The following is a 24,189-nucleotide window of genomic DNA, read 5'->3' on the forward strand; positions in this document are numbered from 1 at the left end:
CTGCCAGCCTGCCACCAATGCAGCCACGATGCACATTTCGTGGCACTCTGGGTCACAGTAGGCATCAGGTAGTTCGTTTGTATGAAAAGTGCTCTCATTCATGGTGAATTATACAGCTGTGCAAGTTTAAATGCCATTACCCACAATAAAAAAAAAAAAAAAAAAAAAAAAGTATAAATTTTATTATAATAAATATATTACAAAAAAATATATATAACAATATAAAGAAAAAAAAGTGGACTTTAGATACCTGTTTCTGCCATTTCATGCAGCGTGATCATGGAATAGGGGGGCTCCTGGTCACTGAAAGATAAATTGTTACAATATTGATTTTAGATAAGCACAGAGAGGATGTGTAATCTTAATTAGACTCAATGTTTCATCATTAACATGCAGTCGATGATCCGGGGATTATGTGTTTCAAAGCAAAGGACATGCTCATGGTTTAGTCTCATTCTAAACAGGAAATGATGGCAGATGTTGCACAGCCAGACTATCGATTCACAATCAGCTAGTGACAGAACTTCAGCAGAAGGGGCAACACCATCACCTCTGCTACAAGCTCTATGGAAGTTTAAATGTAGGGATGGACAAATCCCAGAAGACAAGGAACAAAGGCTTCCAAAAATCAAAGCCAGTGTTTTTTTTTTTTGGACACCATACATGATGGTGAGCCCCCCCCCCCTTTTCTGCTCTTCTCTTTGCTCCTTTCTGATATTTTTAGGTAACTCAGGGGAGTACTACCACCCTTGTATTGCTATTCTTTTTCTTCCATCTTTTAGATCAAAATGTAAAACTGTTATGGGCAGCACAGTGGTGTAGTGGTTAGCACTATCGCCTAGCAGTAAGAAGGGTCGCTGGTTCAAATCCCAACCATTACACTACCTGTCCGGAGTTTGCATGTTCTCCCTGTGCCTGCGTGGGTTTCCTCCGGGTACTCCGGTTTCCTCCCACAATCCAAAGACATGCAGGTAGGTTAATTGGCTTCTGTCCAAAATTGGCCCTAGTATAAGTATGGGGACCTTGGCTTGTGGGCTCTTTGAGGGTAGGGAAAGATGTGGGTGTGCAATGTACAGGGATGGGGACAATTGTAGACACTCACTCAGGTTGAACTGGATGGACCGGTGTCTTTATTCAACCTTACTAACTATGAAACTATGTTACCAGTGTTCATGTCTAGGGCTACTGACAATGTAATCTGCATCCACTTTGCTACTTTGTTATGATGTTCGATACTCTTGCATATATAGAATGTGCTCTTTTATGTTCAACAAAAACACATTTGAGTAACAATTAGACAGTGCCTGTTTTGAAACACTTTTTTTGCAGATGAATTCCAGGAATTCTGACACTTTGTGAAGGCATGCTATAAGTTAAGTCCAAGGAGGTGCACGACATTGTCTGGATCTCTCTCTTTATTATTTCCCCTTTAACATGTTTCTTGTTCTGCTGATCTGAGAGAAGAGAGGCACTCAGAGCAGCTATGCCTCCCCTCCGGTGTCCATTTACAGAAGCCTTTGTATCTTGTGAATGATTTCATGTAATACAAAGGCTTCTGTGATTGGGCAGGAGGAGGAGAGGGAATTGCAGCTGCAGCGACTCTACTGTTGAAGATGCCGAGATCAGAATGATTAGCATCAGGCTCCTAGAAATACAGCGATAGCTTTCTTCTGCAAATACTATAAACCTGTCAGATATAAATAAGAGAAAAGTCCAGGAGATGTCATGCACCTTGTTGGGGTTAATGCATAGCGAGCATGCCTTCTCTTTTTACAAAAGCAGCCGAATTCTTTAAAATTTAGCTTTAAAGCTGAATTCCAGGAATTCAGTCACTTAACTATGCTGGATTCTTATGGGTTAAGTTGAAGAAGGTGCATGCCAGCTTGTAGACTTATGTCTTATTTACAACTGACAGTTTAACCGAGCGCTGGGGAGTACAGTTATCAGTATAATCACATGGCTCTGACAAGAGAGATTATTATTATACATGATTTATATAGTGCCAACAGTTTGTGTGGCGCTTTAAAACGTTAGGGCAAACAGTACAGTTACAATACAAAATCAAGACAGGAGGAATCAGAGGGTTCTGCTCGTTAAGAGATGTCGCCTTCTCACATAGTACCCACAATGCCCACCCCTCCATTATCCATTCACAGAAGGTTTTGTATTTTGTGAATGGATTCCAAATTCAAGCACTCTGTAGATGGGCAAAGGGAGGGAAGGGTTGGGCATGTATAAGCAGTACAAGTATAGCAATAGCTATGCTCCCAGAGGCTCAGTAAAAATGTAAATCATAAAATAAAGAGATAACTACGAGGTGGCTTGCACCTCGTTGGATTGCACATTTTAGAAAGTTGAATTCCTGGAGTTCCATGTTCCCCCCGACTCCCTGCTGACTACTACACCAGACAAACGTTTGATAAATACTTCAATTTGGCCACTGCTTCTTTAACACATGCACGAGAATGACATTTTAAATTTGAGTAAAGGATTGCACAATTATTTAAAGTAATGTAGTGCTGTATCGCAAAAAAATGGCCTGGTCATGAAAGGGGGGGGGGGGGGTGTAAACCCTTCGGGAGCTGAAGTAGTTAAAAAGGGTGATTGGATGATTAGGATCACTTTAAAGTAAATGAGCTGTTTTTGTCTTCATATTGTATCAGATCTCATAGTTTCCTTTTTTTTTTTTTTTTTTTTTTTTCACTGAACAGTGTTGATTTGAAGCCAGCCAGAAGACTATTCTGCTTCGTGGCCCCAGCACTTATATTGCACTTACATGCAGCCTAGTCTTCTGGCTGGCTTCAAATCAACACTGTTCAGTGAAAAAAAAAAAAAAAAAAAAAAAAGGAAACTATGAGATCTGATACAATATGAAGACAAAAACAGCTCATTTACTTTAAAGTGATCCTAATCATCCAATCAATTTTTAACTACTTCAGCTCACGAAGGGTTTACCCCCCATCCCCCCTTCATGACCAGGCCATTTTTTTGCGATACGGCACTACATTACTTTAACTAATTGCCCAATCCTGTACTCAAAATGAACCCCTCTGCAATTTTTTTTTGCGCTACAAACAAAATAAAAACTCAAACAATTTTGAAAAAAAAAATAATAATTATATATATACCGTATATACTCGAGTATAGGCCGACCCGAGTATAAGCCGAGGCCCCCAATTTACCCCCAAAAAACTGGGAAACCTATTGACTCGTGTATAAGCCGAGGGTGAGATATGCCTGTCCATCCCTGTGTGTGTCCGTCCATCCCTCTGTGTCCGTCCATCCATCCCTGTGTGTGTGTCCATCCATCCATCCCTGTGTGTGTGTCCATCCATCCATCCCTGTGTGTGTGTGTGTGTGCATCCATCCATCCATCCATCCCTGTGTGTGTGTGTCCATCCATCCATCCATCCCTGTGTGTGTGTGTGTGTGTGTCCATCCATCCATCCCTGTGTGTGTGTGTGTGTGTGTGTGTCCATCTGTCCATCCATCCATCCCTGTGTGTGTGTGTGTGTGTGTGTGTCCATCCATCCATCCGTGTGTGTGTGTGTGTCCATCCGTGTGTGTGTGTGTGTGTGTGTGTGTGTGTGTGTGTGTGTGTGTGTGTGTGTGTGTGTGTGTGTGTGTGTGTGTGTGTGTGTGTGTGTCCGTGCAGCCTTGTGTGTCCAGCCTACCTGTGTCCGTCCGGTCCCGTCCCGAGCCTCCGTGTCGTCCCGTCCCGAGCCTCCGTGTCGTCCCGTCCCGAGCCTCCGTGTCGTCCCATGCCAGGATCGCCGCTCTTCGTCGGCGCCCTGGCGGCCATTCCCCTGTTCAAAAGCCGCGCCTCCGCCTCCGCCTGTGATAGGCGGAACACTCAATTTCCCAGCAGTCAGTGTTCCGCCTATCACGGACATCGGCTCATCCGAGGATGAGCCGATGTCCGTGATAGGCGGAACACTGACTGCTGGGAAATTGAGTGTTCCGCCTATCACAGGCGGAGGCGGAGGCGCGGCTTTTGAAAGGTAGAATGGCCGCTGTCTGTCTGCTCGACACGCTGTTCGGGCAGTCAGACAGCGGTGACTCGAGTATAAGCCGAGGGGGGCACTTTCAGCCTCAAAAAAGAGGCTGAAAATCTCGGCTTATACTCGAGTATATACGGTATATATATATATATATATATATATATATATATATCTCCCAATCGGCATATCTAATAATATAGTTTTATTAGTAACAGCGGCGATCGGCAACTTATAGCAGGACTGAGATCGTGGTGGACAAAATCGGGACACCAATACAGTGATCAGTGTTGAAATATGCATGGTCACTGTACTAATGACAGGGAAAGTGTTATCAGAGGCAATCAAAGGGCTAAATGTATGTTTAACATGTGTCACTTCTACCAAACAATGTGCTGTTTTTTTTTTTTTTTACTTTCTTTACCTTTGCAGGAAGGAAAAAAAAAATATATAAAAAAATAAACCCACACCCACAGCACATTGCTGCTGTCAGAATAGAGCAATAAGCACAGACTGGCGGGTGCCAGTGACCAACTAACGGCCAGCACCCACTGACTGATTGGTGCTGCATCCAATCACAGCACAACTGGGGCGGCGGGGCTCGCTCCCTACCCTGAAGTGTGAATCACTTACAAGCACGTGATTTTGTGCAGAGCGGCTGCCCTGCCACAGTATATATGTGGTGGGTGGTTGTTAAGCATGGTAAAGTGACCGCGTCACCTTGCCCCTTACCCATGTGACTGCGCTCAAACATAGTAACTGGCAGCTAAACCTGAGTGCGGAGTCACACCTCAGCATTTTGTACCTTGAAGCTCAAAAGCTCCAAAATACTCAATACTGCATCACGGTTGAAGGTCTTACTCTTCCCTATGCCCTTATGGATGGGGCATTTTACAATCGCAGCCACAAAGGGTGGAGCAGTGGTGGAATACTCTGAACGGTTGATAAGATGGTCAGGTGTCCTAAGTGGACAGGGTCTCTTAACTTGGCTTAACCAACTTCACAATATTCTGTGTAATGAGAGGGGAGGAGAGAGCAGAGAGGAGACTTCCTGTATTGGCTTATCAAAAGGAAACAGTAATGCTGGGAATACACAAAGTTTTTGCTCCTTCAACCCAGTGGCTAAAAAAAAAAAAAAAAAAAAAAAGATTTGGGAGGTCTCTCATGCCAAGCAATGTTAGTTTAGCAATTTCCCCCGCTATGCTTGTATACTAAATTAAAATTGTGTACCAACTTAAAATCATTATGCACACAGACAAACATGGGCACTGCCAGCGCACAGCAGAAACAATTTTCCTGCATGACCAAGAATCACTGTACCGTGACTGACTGGCCTTTGGAACAAAGAGCTTTTAATCTGAATAGTTACACAAGACGTAGGGATGAATAGAAGAAGTTCGCACCCACTGAACATATAAGCATCCCAGGTAGTCAGTTTCACTTCTATTTGTTCCCAAGTAGAGAGCACAATTAAAGAATAAACCATGCAGCTCTGCCCCAATCTCTGTGTAACTACTAACCCCAAGAATAGAAATCCAGATATTAACCTGCCGACCGAAGTGCAGTTGCCCCAGAGTAAAAAACTTTAGTAATGAACTTGCTGTCCCTGGCAGAGTGCATTTGGTATCACTCCACCTATGACAGGAGCCGGTGCCATACAGGAAGCATTGGCTTATGCAGCTCTGCTCCACAGCTGCTTGCTTCCTCTGGCTTCATTCACAACACTGAAGCTCTGGCATGGCAGGTAGACAACCTGAAATCTGGGCTTGCCAACCCACCATCCCAGAGCAGGAGGTTGCGGGCCACATCAGAGGGCTCCGCGGGCCACTTGTTGGGCACCCCTGCTATAGAGAAACTGCATTTGCAAGTGTGCAGCCTTTAGTAAATCAACCCTTGTATAAAACTTTGGCACAAACCCAATAATATAAACTTATTGGGATTTGGGTTTTTCTTAATATACACTTAAAGAGGGATTCCACCAAAAAAAATAAAAAAAAATAAAATAATATAATGTTAAAAGCCAGCAGCTATAAATACTACAGCTGCTGACTTTTAATAAATGGACACTCACCTGTCCCGGGTTCCAGCGATGCCGGCAGCCGAGACCGATCGATCGCTCGGCTCTCGGCTGCTGCCGCCACCATTCTAGGTGAGGGAATCAGGAAGTGAAGTGAATCGGATTCACTTCCCGGTTCCCTACTGCGCATGTGCGAGTCGCGCAATAGAAATTCTCTGCGCTGTCACTGGGACCCGTGTGTGTCCCAGCAGACAGCGCGGCAGGGCAGGAAATGGCGTAGACTCCCACGGGAGTCTATGCCCAGAAGTGGGTGTAAATACCTGTCTTTGACAGGTATCTCCACCCCCCTCCCCCCTGAAAGGTGTCAATTGTGACACTGGAGGGGGGGGGGGATCCGATCAGCGGAGGTTCCACTTTAGGGTGGAATCCCGCTTTAATGGGATTTTTTTTTTTTTTTTTTTTTAAAAACCAAAGACAGGATACTTTTTGGCCTCAATTTTTTGAAGAAATTAAATTTATTGGATATGTTTTAACAGAAATGAGAAAATATCACTTTTTCTTAAAAAAATGAATAATAATAATAATAATAAATAAAAAAAAAGTCAGTCTTTGTTTATATAATAAAAATAAAAAAACCCAGTGGCTTTCAAATTCACCAAAAGATAGCTCTATTTGTGTGAAAAAAATAAATAAAAAGGAATCTGCATACAGTGTTGCATGACCGCGCAATTACCAGTTAAAGCACAGTGCTGAACAGCAAAAAATGCCCTGGTTATGAAAGGAGTAAAACTTTCTGGAGGGCAAAAAAACAAATAACATAAATAATAGAGTGGTGCTGCGATTCTTTATTAGCACTAAACGTTTTTGAAGGACTACTACAAAAATGATCTGTTGTTATTGCACTAACACAGCTACAATCACCTTATGTTTGATTTATAGAAAAATCAAGTGTGTTATGTGGCCAATGAACAGCGTGAAGCTCAAACTTACTTGTCCACCAGCGTTCTGATGACAGCCAGAGTATCCAGCACCAGGCCGTCTACATTAGGTTTTTTCCTCCGAGGCTCGTGTGGCCCCCGACCTCTCCTCGGAGGCCTCACTGGGTCCCTTGGGCGGTTTCTGGCTTCGCTAACAGGTGTGATGCGGTTTTCAGTTTGTTGGCTCGGGGAATCGACATTGTCCTCCAGTCCACTCTCTTCTCTGCATACACAGGTATTTCCCATGTTTCTGGTCCCCGACTGTTCATTTACACAGACTGTACGGTGCCCAAAACTTAACAGCAAACCTTGGAGAAGGCTTCTGCTGGTGTAAAAAGCAATCCAAGCGAGCACAATCATCTAGAACGTTGAATATTTTTTGACTTCATGTCCAGGAATTCTAGTTTTCGCCATGGTCCTCTAAAAACAAAATTCAAGTGCTCTGGTATTCAGTGCTGGACATTATCTGGGGCAAGGATCCATGTCACATAAACTGGTCTATTAAAAAAAGAAAAAATTTAGAGGGTGTGAGTAGACATAAAATAAATAAATAAATAAATACATAACACTCCTGTGCATTATTTAACATAGCAAGCATTTCATAGATCTTTTTAAAGTCTTGAAGGTAATAGTGCCATATTTGTCCAATGCACTTTCTCTAACAGTATGTTGGCACATAACCAGATGAACCTGCAGAAAAACCCTTCATGAAAGGAATAACAGGGTTGTCACTGTCTACTTCTTTCTGAAAATGCTAACAGACTGGCTGTTATGCCAGGCAGTCCTTTTATGTCAATTGGGACACCGAGGCTGCATGGGCACAGCCACTGCTCTGACAGCAGTGCCAGTCCACATGTGGGGCCGTGTACCCACACAACTGTCAAACTGGGAGCAGCAGCTGTGTCCATGCAGACTCTGCGTCCCAATTGACATGAATAGGACTGCCTGTGCATCCCTGTGTGGGCAATCATAAAAATAAAAAAGCCATATGCAAGGAAGATTTGTACTCAGCATAAAATCCTTTTCTTGGAGCCCAGGGAGACACAGGAACTTGTAGGGCTCCTCTTGACCCAGTCTTCCTTCCAGGTTCGTGGGCTCCAGCTGTTTGCCGAGCCATGATGATGTCACTCTTATGCGTAAACGCAGGAGCCGCAAACATAGCATGGCACTCTAAACAGATGACAACGGCTGCTACAAATAGGAATATCTCCTAAACAGTGCATGTTTAGGAGATATTCCTTGTACATACAGGTAAGCTCTAACAAAAAAAAAAACCCCTACCACCACACACAACTTATTTTTTAGTTGTAACGCTACGTTGCACCTCCCTCTTTCCCACTATTGCTGCTGCAGTCCACGTTGGTGCATATAAAGTATAAACTCCTTAAATAGTTTAAAAAGACAAACAATTTAGTTTTAACTTTAAAAGTTCTTTTCATACTCCCCATACTATAATGCACCCCCCCACTTACTCTATGAGGGGTGTCCAAACTTTCTAAACAAGGGGCTGGTCTAGTGCCTTTCAGACTTGGGGGGGGGGGGGGGGGGGTGGACAGAGGCCATGTGGGAGTAGAAAGGTCCTGGACGTCAGTGGGAAAATACAATGCCCCGTCTTTGGGTGCCATTGGGAAGAATCCCGCCCCATCATTGGGCCTGACTGCAGCAGAAAACTGACAGTTGCCCACAAGCTAAAGTTTAGCACGGTGGACAGAGTGAATGGGCCCTAAATTAGGTTGATACCAGCAGTATATGTACAGTGGTGTGAAAAAGTGTTTGCCCCCTTCCTCATTTCCTGTTCCTTTGCATGTTTGTCACACTTAAGTGTTTCGGAACATCAAACCAATTTAAACAATAGTCAAGGACAACACAAGTAAACACAAAATGCAATTTGTAAATGAAGGTGTTTATTATTAAAGGTGAAAAAAAATCCAAACCATCATGGCCCTGTGTGAAAAAGTGATTGCCCCCCCTTGTTAAAACATACTATAACTGTGGTTGTCCACACCTGAGTTCAATTTCTATAGCCACACCCAGGCCTGATTATTGCCACACCTGTTCACAATCAAGGCATCACTTAAATAGGAGCTGCTTGACACAGTAAGGTCCACCAGAAGATCCTTAAAAGCTACACATCATGCCGAGACCCAAAGAAATTCAGGAACAATTGAGAAAGAAAGTAATTGAGATCTATCAGTCTGGAAAGGGTTATAAAGCCATTTCCAAAGCTTTGGGAATCCAGCGAACCACAGTGAGAGCCATTATCCACAAATGGCGAAGACATGGAACAGTGGTGAACCTTCCCAGGAGTGGCCGGCCGCCCAAAATTACCCCAAGAGCGCAGCGACGACTCATCCAAGAGGTCACAAAAGACCCCACAACAACGTCCAAGGAACTGCAGGCCTCACTTGCCTCAGTTAAGGTCAGCGTTCATGCCTCCACCATCAGGAAAAGACTGGGCAAAAATGGCCTGCATGGCAGAGTTCCAAGGAGAAAACCACTGCTGAGCAAAAAGAACATCAAAGCTCGTCTCAATTTCTCCACAACACATCTTGATGATCCCCAAGACTTTTGGGACAACATTCTGTGGACCGATGAGACAAAAGTGGAACTCTTTGGAAGGTGTGTGTCCAAGTATATCTGGCGTAGAAGGAACACTGCATTTCATAAAAAGAACATTATACCAACAGTAAAATATGGTGGTGGTAGTGTGATGGTCTGGGGCTGTTTTGCTGCTTCAGGACCTGGAAGACTTGCCGTGATAAAAGGAACTATGAATTCTACTGTCTACCAAGAGATCCTGAAGGAGAATGTCCGACCATCTGTTCGTGTACTCAAGCTGAAACGAACTTGGGTTCTGCAGCAGGACAATGATCCTAAACACACCAACAAGTCCACCACCGAATGGCTGAAGAAAAACAAAATGAAGACTTTGGAGTGCCCTAGCCAAAGTCCTGACCTGAATCCTATTGAGATGTTGTGGTATGACCTTAAAAAGGCCGTTCATGCTCGAAAACCCTCTAATGTAACTGAATTAGGACAATTCTGCAAAGATGAGTGGGCCAAAATTCCTCCAGGACGCTGTAAAAGCCTCATTGCACGTTATCGCAAACGCTTGGTTGCAGTTGTTGCTGCTAAGGGTGGCCCAACCAGTTATTAGGTTTAGGGGGCAATCACTTTTTCACACAGGGCCATGATGGTTTGGATTTTTTTTCACCTTTAATAATAAACACCTTCATTTACAAATTGCATTTTGTGTTTACTTGTGTTGTCCTTGACTATTGTTTAAATTGGTTTGATGTTCCGAAACACTTAAGTGTGACAAACATGCAAAGGAACAGGAAATGAGGAAGGGGGCAAACACTTTTTCACACCACTGTAGCTTGTATCTAAATAATACATTTAGAAATAAATTACTGGAGGACAGAGCTGCTTTCATTTGTGCTTTTAGATCGGAGTTCAACTTCAGCCACTGAAAGAGCTTTGTCATAGCCATTTAAGAAGTGCCAAAAAATAGCTGTTGATCCTGTCAGAACTCCAGGACTGCGCTATGTTCTGTGCACTCTGCAGTGTCATCACCCAACAATAGATCTGATAAAGGGGACCAGAGAAATGCAAAGGGCAATACTTTTCCCCACTGTATGCACAGCTTAGGCTAGGCTCATACTTATGCAGTGCAATTTGAGCAATATATTTTGTGCAATTTCAAGATCACGTCAAGCGCAATTTGATGCAGATTCAGCTGCGATTTTAATGCATTTTGCATGTAATTTGGATACAGCTGCAATTAGGATTTATGGCCTGGGGTTCATGCACTCAAAATTCCATCGCACCAAAACACGTGTAGGACCCCGTTTTAACCACTTGCCAATCAGCGACGTATCTATACATCACTGGACTCAAGCAGCTGCAGGCATCATGCGGGTACTTTTTTTCTTAGAATCAGCGGTCGGCTCTCTTGTTAAAGCAATCCTAGTAGCCAACTAGCCCCTCGATTGCTTTAACCAGCAGCGGGGAGGGGATGCCGCCCCCTCTCTTAGCATGTCTCTATTGGGCTCTTCCATCTCAGCGGGAGCGACCAGCGGGTGCATCCGCCAGCTAGCCAGATAGCTGAAAAAAGCCGGGATTGGCTCTCTGCTATAGTAACCCAGAAGTCATGGCCCAACATCAATTATGTTTTACCAATTTATGTGTTACACAGATATTGGTGTTTTGAATGCTTTTAAAGGGCAGAAGAGGGATTTGGGGTCTTCTAGAACCAGGATCTCTCCATAAAGAGTACTTGTCACGTGATCAAAAAATGAAATATGCCAAATGTAAAAGCAACAGTATAAAAAATAAAATAAAAAAGTAATTGCCCCTGTCCCCAAAAGGCGATTGCACGTGTCGGTCCTGCATGCACGCACAGCGATCATCCCATACACGTGAAGCCATCACCAAGCACGTCAGATCATTGGCAGTAATTTCAGCACTAAACCTCCTCTGTAAAGGCTTTTTAATGTCCATTGGCAATGCTTTAAATTTCCAATGCTTGTTGCCATTGCACGGGCGTGCGCAATTTTGAAGCGTGACACATTTTGTCTCTATTTACTTGGTGCAACATCTTTTACAAATGATTTGGGTTACGCATTATGCTTTTTTGGCATTAAAATTTTAAAAAGTGATTCTTTCAAATAAATAAAAATGAATGCGAAAAACCGTTGAGACATAAAAATTTTTATTTTTTTTTTAAAACCTGCCATTTTATTCTCTAGGGTCTCTGCTTTAAATAAATATTACATTTTCAAGGTTCTAACCAATTTTAGCAAAACATACAGATTTTTACATGTAAACAAGTGTCGGAAAAAGGCCTGAAGGTCAAGTTTCCTTCGCATTGCATATATGTGAACAGTCTCCATAGAAAATCAGGTTATTTCACATTGTCATGAGATTCAATGCATTTTAGAGCACATCAGTGTAGACCAGGACTTATTTATACTTCCTAATCTGCCTTTTGGATTGTGGAATTTATATGCCTCTTGTCTTCTGGTGTATGCGAGTAGCCATATAGTTTGTTTATTCTTATAATAAAAAGTGTGAGATTTCTTCACTAGGTCAGTGCGCTCGGCTTTATTCATATTGCTGGTTCTCCCTGATAGAAGAGCAGTAAGCCATTCAATTTTTATCACTGATTTTATGGGTGTTGTGAGGCTACAATACATGTGACACCCTGATGCTGCTGGAAAGCACCTTGGAAATGGTGGTTTGTATGCAAACGCATCTCAAACTGCCTTTCATGCTCATCTTTGACTCTTCTAATCATCTGGTATTTTCTTCAATTATTGCCAGCACTCAAACCCAGAGGAAGGGAGAATTGCGACCCCCTCCATTTTATTTTATACGCAATTTATAATAGGCCGAAGCTTGGCTTGTGGTTGCGGAGTGCCCCCATTGATTTGAACTGCCAAGTTTCATAGGTGGTGCCACCTGTCAACTCAACATGCTGCATTAAAATTTGCCACGACGCACAGCGCTGTGGCATGTGAACAGTCCCCTATGGCTGTATTTTAAACTTTAGGTGAGTGGTCAGGGGGTGAGGTGCCCGTGTTTACCACCCCGGAGGCTGCAAACACTTTGGTGTATCAAACTATTCCCATCTATAAATCTTTCCACCGGCAGAAAAGTCCAGAGTAAGCAATGCTGGTTTTGGTGTGTATTGCCCCACGTTTATTGTCTTATGTGTATGGCAAGCTGCTGTCTCTCCCAGGTTCAGGCAGCCGCTGCCTCCTGATGACACGCCACTAGGCCCGTCCTCTAGTCCTTTTATGAATGGAAAAAGACTATGGGGATTATTTATGAGAGGCAAATCTACATTGCACTACAAGCGCACTTGAAATTACAGTCGCTGTAAGTCTGAGCTGTAGATTTGAAATGAGGGGAAGCTCTGCTGATTTTATTATCCAATCATGTGGAAGCTAAAAAGCCGTTTTATTTTCCTTGCATGTCCCCCTCGGATCTACAGCAACTTTACTTGCAAGTGCGCTTTGCACTTGTAGTTTGCACTTGTAGTGCAAAGTTGATTTTTTTTTTGTAAATAACCCCTTCTGCCTCCTGGGATATGCAACATGCATAGTCTAGAACAGGGATATGCAATTAGTGGACCTCCAGCTGTTGCAAAACTACAAGTCCCATCATGCCTCTGCCTCTGGGTGTCATGCTTGTGGCTGTCAGGGTCTTGTAGTTCTGCAACAGCTGGGAGGTCCGCTAATTGCATATCCCTGGTCTAGAAGGCGCCAATGGCCAACATCAAGGCAAGAATAGAGCATATGGGGACGGGGGGGCAGAAACCTTAACACTGAAAATAAATAAATGGATATTAACAAAAAAAAAAAAAAAAAACCCACACCAGGAAAAATATATTTATATAGCAGAGTGGAAGAGGGTTTGGAGAGGAGGAAGAGATTATTTTCAGGGTGAAGATCCGCTTTAAATTGGGGAGATTAAACCACAGCTTAAAAGTGTGTTTTTACCGCCCCCCCCCCAACTGCAAGCCTAAATGATCTCATCCTTTGTTCATGAAAAATGAATATATTTCAAGTGATTAGTAATGAGATTAGAGGAAGGAAACAGAAAGGAAACAGATGCAATTACATGTGATGGTAAATGAAGATTGTATCTGATCTATCAATCAAAAGCCACTTCCATGTGACATGGGATGCCAATTACAAATAGACTAGTCCTAGCCAGGGGCATAGATCGGAAAAGGAATTGATCATTTACAGAAGCGTGCATGGCCACCATAAGGACACTTTGGGTGGCATTTATTAAAACTGGTGCAACTGTGCATAGTAACCAGCTTGTTCAATTAAAGCTTTGATAATAAAACCTGAAAGCTGATTGGTTACTACGTACTGCTTCACCAGTCTTAAACTGGCCATACACCTATAGATTATCTGCAGATTTTCTATGGTTAGATGGAAAAAGCGCAACAGATTTCTCCATGTTCGCTAAACTGTGTGGATGGAGGAATCTCACTTTTTCCATCTAACCATAGAAAATCTTCAGATAATCTATAGGTTTATGGCCAGCTTTAGTAAATCTCCCTCTTTGTTAGCAAAGTGTAGAAGTCCTTAATCTACCAGAGACTCTCACAATGCCCCCCCCCCCCCACCACCACACACACACACACACACACGGGGCTATATGGGGAGGAAATCAACAAAACCCATGTTACGGTCATCTGACATCCCATTAAACTCTTCCTGACCGCACTATAGCCAAAAGGCGGCTACAACGCAGTGGTACAGTTCTAGAAGGGTGTCCAAAGACATAACCATAACCCAATGGGTTTCCTCCGGGTACTCCGGTTTCCTCCCACACTCCAAAGACATGCAGGTAGGTTAATTGGCCTTTGTCCAAAATTGGCTCTAGTATATGAATGTGGACCTTGGATTGTGGGCTCCTTGAGGGTAGGGACCGATGGGAGCGTGCAATGTACATGGATAGGCACAATTGTAGACACTCAGGTTGAACTGGATGGACTGGTGTCTTTATTCAACCTTACTAACTATGTAGACGGCCATGACTAGTCCCTTTTATACATGTATAGAGCCATGACAGGTCCACTTTATACTCCTATACACATGTATAGTGTCAGGACCAGTCCTCTTTATACGTGTGGTTTGTAGTTCTCAATGAACTACCATGGCACTAGGGAGCGCTGGGTTAGTTCATTGAGGCTTCCTGGTAATGAGTAAATGCTTGGTTGTAGGATGTACAGCCAAATAGCTTACACACAGAGCCTGCAAGAGCCCTGCATATCACCCAGGATCTGCTGATCTTGGCTGCAAGGCTTTCCAGGTTCCCAATAAAAAAAAAAAATTATATATATATATATATATATATATATATACATATATACATATATACATACATATATATATATATATATATATACACACACACACCAAAATGTACATTTGTTTTACCTGCAAAAAGATGTGCATTTAATTTTATTTTTTTAAAGTTGAACTTATACTTTAAAAGGTGTTGTAAAAGCGGAAGGTTTTTGATTTTAATGCATTAAGATAAAAGCCTTTTGTGTGCAGCAGCAGCCACCACCCCCCCACCTTACCTGAGGTCCTTTTCTGCACACGAGCGTCTCAGCTGTCCGAAATACTCCCTCCTGATTGGCTGAGCTATAACAGCACCCATTGGCTGCCACTGTTATCAAAGTCAGCTAGCCAATCAGGAGAGAGAGGGGGTGGGGCCAGGTTGGGGCTCTGTCTCTGAATGGGCACACAAAGCTGTGACTCAGCTTGGGTGCCCCTATAGCAAGCTGCTTGCTGTGGGGGCACAGGATCACAGAAGAGGGACCTGAGAAGAGGCGGATCCAGGCTGATCGGTCAATCCACTGCAGAGTAGGTAAGCGGATTCACACAGAATTGCCAATTACTAGCTCTCCTATTCTTCATGCTGAGACAGCAAGTGAGGAAAGTACTGCCGATAACCAGCAAGTCTGTTTACAATGTGATTGGACACAGCTGATCACATGGTAAAGGGCCACGGTGATTGGCCATTTACCACGATCCATAATCAGCTGTCTAGAGGAAAGCACATCATCCATCCATTACAGGATGGTCCTCATCAGAGTCACTCAAGTCTTTACACTTGCCCATGTTTTTCTGATATCAACTTCAGGGACAACATGTTCACCTCCTGTTCCTGCCCAATATATCAGATAACATGGTAATGAGATAACCAACGTTCCCTTTACCTGCGGGTGGTCATAATGTTATGGCTGATGGGCAGACCAGTGACACCCCTCCCCCATACTGACAGATCTACATTACCCATGTCTGTCCTATGATCCAGATCTGCAGTCACCTGACTATTGGATCCACACCATTATATATGATATAATAATAATATAATAATCCTCCTCCCCACGTGATGTGTGTGGGATGGCAGGCTCCTGTGCCCAGAGACATCAGACAAAGGAGACACACACACAATGACGGGCAGGGCTCAGCCATGCTGCCAGGCGCTCCGCACACCTCCAGGCTCCTGTCACCACCATACGGGCCCTTCTCTTACCGTCACCAGGCTCCCCCACACCTCCGCGCACTTCCTGTTTCCTTCCCTTCTTCTCTGTTGCTTCAAGCCGAGACCAATCCCGGAGTGACGACCCGGGAAGTAAGCTGAGACTTCTGCGCATGCTCACCAGCCCTTTCACTCTCCCCCAGTCTCGCACAGCCTTGAAGCCGAGGCGGCCATCTTTTCGTCAGGCGTTTTTTTTTGATTGGCCGTCTTTCCGTAGCGGCGGCCCGTGGTTGGTGCGTCAGTGTTGTCAGTGGCGTTTTGATTGGTTTGTAGAAGGCAGAGCGCTGCGTTTTGGTTGGCTGCCGGCTGCTGGTTGGAAGAGGCTGTGCTGAAGAGTGAGCCACCGGGCAAGAGAGAGGTGGGTGACACCGGGAGACTGAGGAGGGGGTGGGGGGTTTATGGGCCTTTTACAGGATGTGAGAGCTGCCATGGCTGTGGGGTCACTTTCCTTAGTTGGCAGCTGTGTGTAAGCTGGGCACACATTGGCCAAGGTGGTCATGATTACCCAGAACCCTTTGCTGCTGAGCAGTGGCCCTGTCTGGCCAGGGGGTCTGCCGTGCAGCTTTGCCCTGGTAGGCTGGAAAGTGTTCCCTGCTGTGATAACCCACATTCAGTGGAAGCTGCCACGATTTATTAAGGTGGCCATTACACTATACAAGCTGATTGTACAATCGCCTTTAGATCCACCAACAACTGTGCATTACAAGTGCCCGCTTGATTGGATACAGATTGAATTGGTAGTCTAGGGTTGTCCTCAGAGTTTTAGTAAAGTTTAAAGATTATATGGACGGTTCTGCAATCAGATTGTATAGTGTATGGCCGGCCTTAGAGAGATCACAGTTGTTAATGGGTCATTCAGCAATGTAATGTGCAGCATAGACACTTAGGGGATTATTTACTAATCCACTTTGCACTGCAAGTGCACTTGGAAGTAAAGTCGCTGTAGATCCGAGGGGGACATGCAAGGAAAATTAAAAAACAGCATTTTAGCTTGCACGTGATTGGATGATAAAATCAGCAGAGCTTCCCCTCATTTCAGATCTTCCCTCAGATCTACAGCGACTGCACTTCCAAGTGCACTTGCAGTGCAAAGTGGATTTGCCTTTCATAATTAACCCCCGTAAAGGGTTAGTTCACCTACCTGTGCAGATAACGGGTGTCTGTATATAAAAACAAACTGCAGCTCTGACCAAAGTAGAATAATGTCCTTGCTATGGTGTAGGCCATTTGCATACCTCCTGAAGCCTGCGTGGGAAACTCTTAGGGTCCTTTCACACGGGGCGGATCAGTTCTGATCCGCCCCGTGGATATCCGTTTGCTCAGCGGGGATCACTCCGCCGATCCCCGCTGAGCAGGGAGATGACAGCTCCGTCTCTGCACACTGCGCAGGGACGGACCTGTCACAGCGCCGCTCTCCCCTATGGGAGATCGGATGACGACGGACCGCAGTGCCCGTCGTCATCCGATCCGATCCGCAGACGGATGGAAAAATAGCTTTTTCCTCCGTTACACTTTTTCGGATCGGAGCGGGTCGGATGTCAGCGGACATGTCACCGCTGACATCCGACGCTCCATAGAGCTCTATGGAGCACCCGTTCAGGTCCGCCTGAAAAACTGACAGGCGGGCCTGAACGGGACATCAGTGTGAAAGAGGCCTTAGGATGTTGCTAAGAGACGCCTCCCTGTTCCTATTCTCACCCTCCAATCACAGAAGCGAGCTCTTTCTCTGATTCAAACCCCCCTCACATTTACACTATGTTGTCAAAATTATCGGGACGTCTGCCTTTTAGACCCCTTTCACACTGTGCCGCCCATAGCATCGTGGTAAAATGTGCCATTTCACCGCCGGATTTGCGGTGCATTTCGGTTGCTAGCGGGGTGCTTTTAACCCCCGCTAGCAGCCGAGAAAGGGTTAAAACCACCTGCAATGCACCGCAATAGCAGCGTTTTTGTATAGTCAAGCTGCCCCATTGATTTCAATGGGGAGCAGCGGTGGAGGAGCAGTAAATAGAGCTGGGCGATTTTCTCCAAAAAAAATCGCGATTTAAAAAAAAAAACTCGATTCACGATTCGAATTGATTTTTTATTTATTTTTTGATGGACACTGTACTGAGGAGCTGCAGGCAGGAGTTTTTAGGTAAAGCCCCGACTTCGGCCTAGTCCGCGGTGTCCGGCCTCGCGGACTAGGCCGAAGCTGTGGCCTCGCCTAAAAACTCCTGCCCGCAGCTCTCCAAGAGCGGCGCGGTGTCAGCGCCGCTCCTGGTGAAAAAAAAAATGCGATTTGCTGAAATTTTTAATCGATTTGACCTCTCAACTCGATTCAAGATTTAAAACGCACCACTCCAAAGAAGCTGCTGGCAGGACTGTTCCTGATGCCCTGCCAGCGCGCCGCAAGGGCTTTCACACTGGAGACAATGGAGCAGCTGTTCGAGGGCGGATTGCAGGCGCTATTTTTAACACTATAGCGCCTGCTAAACGCCCTCGGTGTGAAAGGGGTTTTACACGCACATGAACTTTAATGGCATCCCAGTCCGTAGGGTTCAATATTGAGTTGACCCACCCTTTGCAGCTAGAGAAGCTTCAACTCTTCTGGGAAGGCTGTCCACAAGGTTTAGGAGTGTCTATGGGAATGTTTGACCATTCTTCCAGAAATGTATTTGAGGTCAGGCACTGATATGGATAAGAAGGCCTAGCTCGCAGTCTCAGCTTTAATTCATCACAAAGGTGTTCTATCAGGTTGAGGTCAGGACTCTGTACAGGCCAGTCAAGTTCCTCCACCCCAAACTCGCTCATCCATGTCTTTATGGACCTTGCCTTGTGTCCTGGTGCGCAGTCATGTTGGAACAGGAAGGAGCCATCCCCAAACTCTTCCCACAAAGTTGGGAGCATGAAATTGTCCAAAATGTCTTGGTAAGCTGACTAAGGAACTGGAACTAAGGGGCCAAGCCCAACCCCTGAAAAATAACCCCACACCATAATCCCCCCTCCACCAAATGATTTGGACCAGTGCACAAAGCAAGGTCCATAAAGACAGGAATGAGTGAGTTTGGGGTGAAGGAACTTGACTGGCCTGTACAGAGTCCTGACCTCAACCTGATAGAACATGTTTGGGATGAATTACAGTGGAGACTGTGAGCCAGGCCTTCTTGTCCAACATCAGGGCCTGTCCTCACAAATGTGCTTCTGGTAGAATGGTCAAACATTTCCATAGACACACTCCTAAACCTTGTGGACGGCCTTCCCAGAAGAGTTGAAGCTGTTATAGCTGCAAAGGGTGGGCCAACTCAATATTGAATCCTATGGACTAAGACTGGGATGCCATTAAAGTTCATGTGCATGTAAAGGCAGGTGTCCCAATACTTTTGGTAATATAGTGTACTTTCTCTCCTCTGATGCCGTAGTACAAACAAATAAACACCACAACCTATGACCGGCCTTTGCAGCAAAGAACACATGGAAGGACAACACAGGTCAAAAGACAACAAATAAAAATTTCCAGCTCACTTGCCAGCCAGTATCTCTGAGCTCAGCATTGGAGATCTCACTCCTGTGATGGGGGAGGGGAGCAGCAAGAGCCGAGATTCTCTTAGAATTGTTCTGGGAGTTTTCTAGTCAGGCTTCATGAAGTGTGTAAATGGCCTACACCTACAGCAAGGATATTCTTCAACTTTAGTCAGAGCTGCACAGTTTGTTTTTATCTTCAGATGCCCCTTATCTGCATAGGCCTTTTTTTGGTAAAGGTGAACTAACCCTTTGATGAAGGGCCTGAGACAAGTTTTATCTCATCTGGTGTTGTTACCCATAGCAACCAATCAGCTTCTAGCCTTCTCCTAGCCTGCTCCATTAAATAATGAAGCAACAGTTCTGACAGAGCAGGGATGTGGTAAAGTAGCATGAATGAGCGAGGCTATCTTGCCGGGAGGCAGGAAGATCAAGGGTATTTTGCCAGGAGGCAGGAAGAGGGGGGTTATCTTGCCGGGAGATGGAAAAAGCGAGGCTATCTTGCTGGGTTGCAGGATGAGCAATGATATCTTGGTGGGAAGAGTGAGGCTATCTTGGCGAGAGGCGGGAAGAACGAGGCTATCTTGCCGGGAGGTGGAAAGAGCGAGGCAATGTTGGTGGGAACAGCGTGGCTATCTTGCCGGGAGGCGGAAAGAGCGAGGCAATGTTGGTGGGAACAGCGTGGGTATCTTGCAGGGAGGCGGAAAGAGTGAGGCTATCTTGCTGGGTTGCAGGATGAGCAAGGATATCTTGGCAGGAAGAGTGAGGCTATCTTGCCGAGAGGCGGGAAGAACGAGGCTATCTTGCCGGGAGGTGGAAAGAGCGAGGCAATGTTGGTGGGAACAGCGTGGCTATCTTGCCGGGAGGCGGAAAGAGCGAGGCAATGTTGGTGGGAACAGCGTGGGTATCTTGCAGGGAGGCGGAAAGAGTGAGGCTATCTTGCTGGGTTGCAGGATGAGCAAGGATATCTTGGCAGGAAGAGTGAGGCTATCTTGCTGAGAGGCGGGAAGAACGAGGCTATCTTACCGGGAGGTGGAAAGAGCAAGGAAATGTTGGTGGGAACAGCGTGGCTATCTTGCTGGGTTGCAGGATGAGCAAGGATATCTTGTCGGGAGGCAGGATCAGGGTGGCTGTCTTACCGAGAGGCTAGAAGAGCGAGGATATCTTTCAGGGAGGCGGAAAGAGCGAGGCTCTCTTGCCGGGAGACGGGAAGAATGAGAATGTCTTGACGGGAAGAATGAGGCTATCTTGCTGTTATGCAGAATGAGCAAGGATATCATGCCAGGAGGTGGAAAGAGCGAGGATATCTTTTCCGGGAGTCAGGAAGAGCGAGGATATCTTTTCCGGGAGTCAGGAAGAGCGAGGATATCTTTTCCGGGAGTCAGGAAGAGCGAGGATATCTTTGCCGGGAGTCAGGAAGAGCGAGGATATCTTTGCCGGGAGTCAGGAAGAGCGAGGTTATCTTTGCCGGGAGTCAGGAAGAGCGAGGATATCTTTGCCGGGAGTCAGGAAGAGCGAGGATATCTTTGCCGGGAGTCAGGAAGAGCGAGGATATCTTTGCCGGGAGTCAGGAAGAGCGAGGATATCTTTGCCGGGAGTCAGGAAGAGCGAGTATATCTTTGCCGGGAGTCAGGAAGAGCGAGGATATCTTTGCCGGGAGGTGGGAACAATATCTTTCCATAAGGTGGAATCGATGTCGAGAGGCACTGTCACATTGTCCTGCATTGTGAATATATGGGGTTATAATTAGGGCTGCAACTAACGATTATTTTCATAATTGATTAGTTGGCCGATTATTGTTTCGATTAATTGGTTAATAACCTCCCAACAAAAAAAAAAAGTGGGTCAAATTGACGTCATTTTCAACCACAGTGACGGGAAAATTTGGAAATAGAAAACTTCTTAGTCAAAGGAATTTTCAGACAGTGTTTGTGGTTTCTGTTCAGAAATGACATTCATTTTAAAAACATTAATTTCAAACAAAATTCTTTCATTCAGCGAATGTACAAAGATTTTTCATCTGAATATTCTCATCTGAAAACTGATCTGTGTGGCCAGCATAAGGCTCCATACACACCTATGCAGTTTGCTTTTTCTGCTGTACGTTTCTGCAGTGCTTTTTGCTGTACGTTTAGATTTTTGCGCACGTGATTTTACTGCAATTTGCATTTTTTCATTTTCTTTGGGCAGATTAAAAAACACAAATTGCTGCAAAAACACATTACATGCTTTTCTGCAGCGTTTATATTGAAGTATATTGAACCGATAAAGCACCATTTTACGTTAAAAGTCCCTGACCCTTTCAGATGTGAACGTGTCCCATAAGAAACCATGTAAATGAACTGTAGTGCATTTCTGCAAAAAGCACCAATAAGCACATAGATATGAACCAGGTCTAAGACATTTAGTAACATAATGGGGTTAAAAAAATGAAAATTAGCCCCTTGTAGTAGAAAAACAAGCAGATAATCACTACTGTAAGGGGTTCATTTTTATTTTTTTATTTTTTATTTTTTTTATTACTGTAGAACAGTGAAAGTAATATTTACAATAGCGATTATTTGCTCTTTTTGTACTATAAAGGGCTAATTTTCGTTTTTTTTTTAAACCCCATTATGTTACTGGCCAATTAATCGATTATGAAAATAGTAATCGACCTTTGTACTATTTTATATATTATTTTGATGGTCTATTTTGACCTGTCGGTTGGCCTCAATAAAAAACTTTTAAATGAAAATAGTAATCGATTAATTTCATAATCGATTAGTTGTCGATTAATCGATTAGTTGTTTCAGCCCTAGTTATAATGAGGTTTCTGCACATAATTAGAGTTTTTTAAATGTACCAAGAATAAAAGAGGGCAAATTCAGTTGTTGCAGAGATCACATAATCCATGCTAATAATGTTTTTATTTTGGCGCATTTTGCAGTCCTAAAATGGCTGGCAGCGAAGGGGATTTTGTCATAAACAAAAAATTTGTGACAGAATCTGAATTGGAGGAAAAAAGAAAGAAAAGACAAGAAGAATGGGAGAAGGTGCGGAAACCTGAAGATCCAGAAGGTACTACCTAAAACGAGCAATACCTATAATATTGCAGTACTCAAACTCCTAGTGTCCATTTACACTTGTACTACTTAAAAATCCTGCGATTTCCACTGCTACTTTACTGTGCATCTTGATGCGACTTTGGATGAGTGCGACTTTGTTATGGCTTTGACCAATGTGATCATTTTGATTGTGCTCTACAAAGTCGCTAGACGTGCAGAATGGAAAAATGTGTTTCGTTTCGTTGGTTTCTTCATTTTCTAACCTATTCCAAATTTTCATAACAATTTGAAGTGGCCTATAATTGATTCACCAATTCGCATTCTGTGTGAAGAAAAGCTGGTTGTTAAGGAGCTGTCAGCGGATTTCCTCACTGAATGTAAACAAAAGAATACCGGCAGCTAAAATTTCAAAAACAGTGTGGCCCCTCCCCTCGAAATCTATACCAGACCTTTATCCGAGCATGCAGCCTGGCAGGTCAGAAAAGGGGGAGGGCGAGCACCCCCCCCCCCCCCAACAATGCCAGGCCACATGCCCTCAACATGGGGAAATGGGTGCTTTGCGGCTCTGCACCTCCCTTCAAATTACCTTGTCCCTCTTGCTAGGGATAAGGGCCTCTTCCCCACAACCCTGGCCAGTGGTTTAACAAGGGGGGGCCCCCAGATCCCGGCTTTCCCCCTCTACTTATTCACCAAAAAAGTAAATAAAAACACACACACAAGTCCTTTATTAAAAAATAAATTAAAAAATGTCTCCTGGTGTAAATCCATTGTCATTCACATTGCCCGTCGCCACCTCCGACCCGAAGAAAGGAAAAAAAATAACCCCAGTCCTGATGAAGGCTCCTGCTGTCTGCCAGCTCTTAAATAACCAAGGGATGGGGGCCATCCTTATTAAAGGGGTCTTCTATTTTCTGGTAAGCCCCGGCCGCAGATCCCCCACAGCCACTGGCCAGGGTTTTGGGGAATAGGACCCTGTGGGGACAAGGTGCTTTAAGCTCCAAAGCACCCCTCATCCATGCTGAGGGCATGGGGCCTAGTATGGTTTGGGGGAGGGGGCCTGCTTGCCAACTTTTGAGGGTTTACATTGAAGTCTATGAAAGTTGGACCAAAGTAGTGCAGGAACTACTTTAAAGTCACTGCCACTTTAAGTCACACAGATATGAACTGTACTCATTGGGAAACATGGGGTGTGACTTGTCATGGGACTTTGGGGTCCAAAGTCGCATAACAAGTCGCATAAGTGTGAATGGGACCTACTGTGCAATACTCGACAGAGCTTCCCACCCTTCCCCAGTCTAATTAAAAAATATGCCCCTGTTTTTGCTGATTTCTTGTCTTGATGACCGCATAGGAAATAAGGAAAATCTCCCCAAATGGCTACAGAGATTCTAACCCTTTGCTAACATAAACCATTTTGGCTGGCTTTATATCTTGGCAAACATACCTACAGTAACCCATCTTGCAAGGTTTTTTTTCTTGCCTAGGTAGGCCATCCTGGTCCCTTTCCGGCCCTATATCTGGGTGCAGGGGGTTGCTAATCCAGCACTGCAGATGCACCTGACCTTTCCCCT

The 24,189-nt window shown here is 44.6% G+C and overlaps 2 protein-coding genes across 2 annotated transcripts in view; one reads left to right on the top strand and one right to left on the bottom strand.

Annotated features, from left to right (window-relative positions):
* The window catches only part of RSPRY1 (ring finger and SPRY domain containing 1), a 38,712-nt gene extending 22,500 nt beyond the window's left edge, over positions 1–16,212 (bottom strand). Inside the window, exons 1-3 of the mRNA XM_077454827.1 lie at positions 16,065–16,212; positions 7,006–7,490; positions 251–303 (exon numbers count right to left, since the gene is read on the bottom strand). Coding sequence (XP_077310953.1) covers positions 251–303; positions 7,006–7,352 — 400 coding nt within the window. The 5' untranslated portion in view covers positions 7,353–7,490; positions 16,065–16,212. The remainder of the gene's footprint in view (positions 1–250; positions 304–7,005; positions 7,491–16,064) is intronic.
* Positions 16,213–16,264: 52 nt separating this feature from the next.
* The window catches only part of PSME3IP1 (proteasome activator subunit 3 interacting protein 1), a 40,226-nt gene continuing 32,301 nt past the window's right edge, over positions 16,265–24,189 (top strand). Inside the window, exons 1-2 of the mRNA XM_077454849.1 lie at positions 16,265–16,428; positions 22,501–22,631. Coding sequence (XP_077310975.1) covers positions 22,508–22,631 — 124 coding nt within the window. The 5' untranslated portion in view covers positions 16,265–16,428; positions 22,501–22,507. The remainder of the gene's footprint in view (positions 16,429–22,500; positions 22,632–24,189) is intronic.

Source organism: Lithobates pipiens, unplaced genomic scaffold (genome assembly GCF_037356315.1).
Source record: "Lithobates pipiens isolate NorthernLeopardFrog02 unplaced genomic scaffold, aLitPip1_a1.2 Scaffold_10, whole genome shotgun sequence".
In the NCBI taxonomy this organism is placed as follows: Eukaryota; Metazoa; Chordata; class Amphibia; order Anura; family Ranidae; genus Lithobates; species Lithobates pipiens.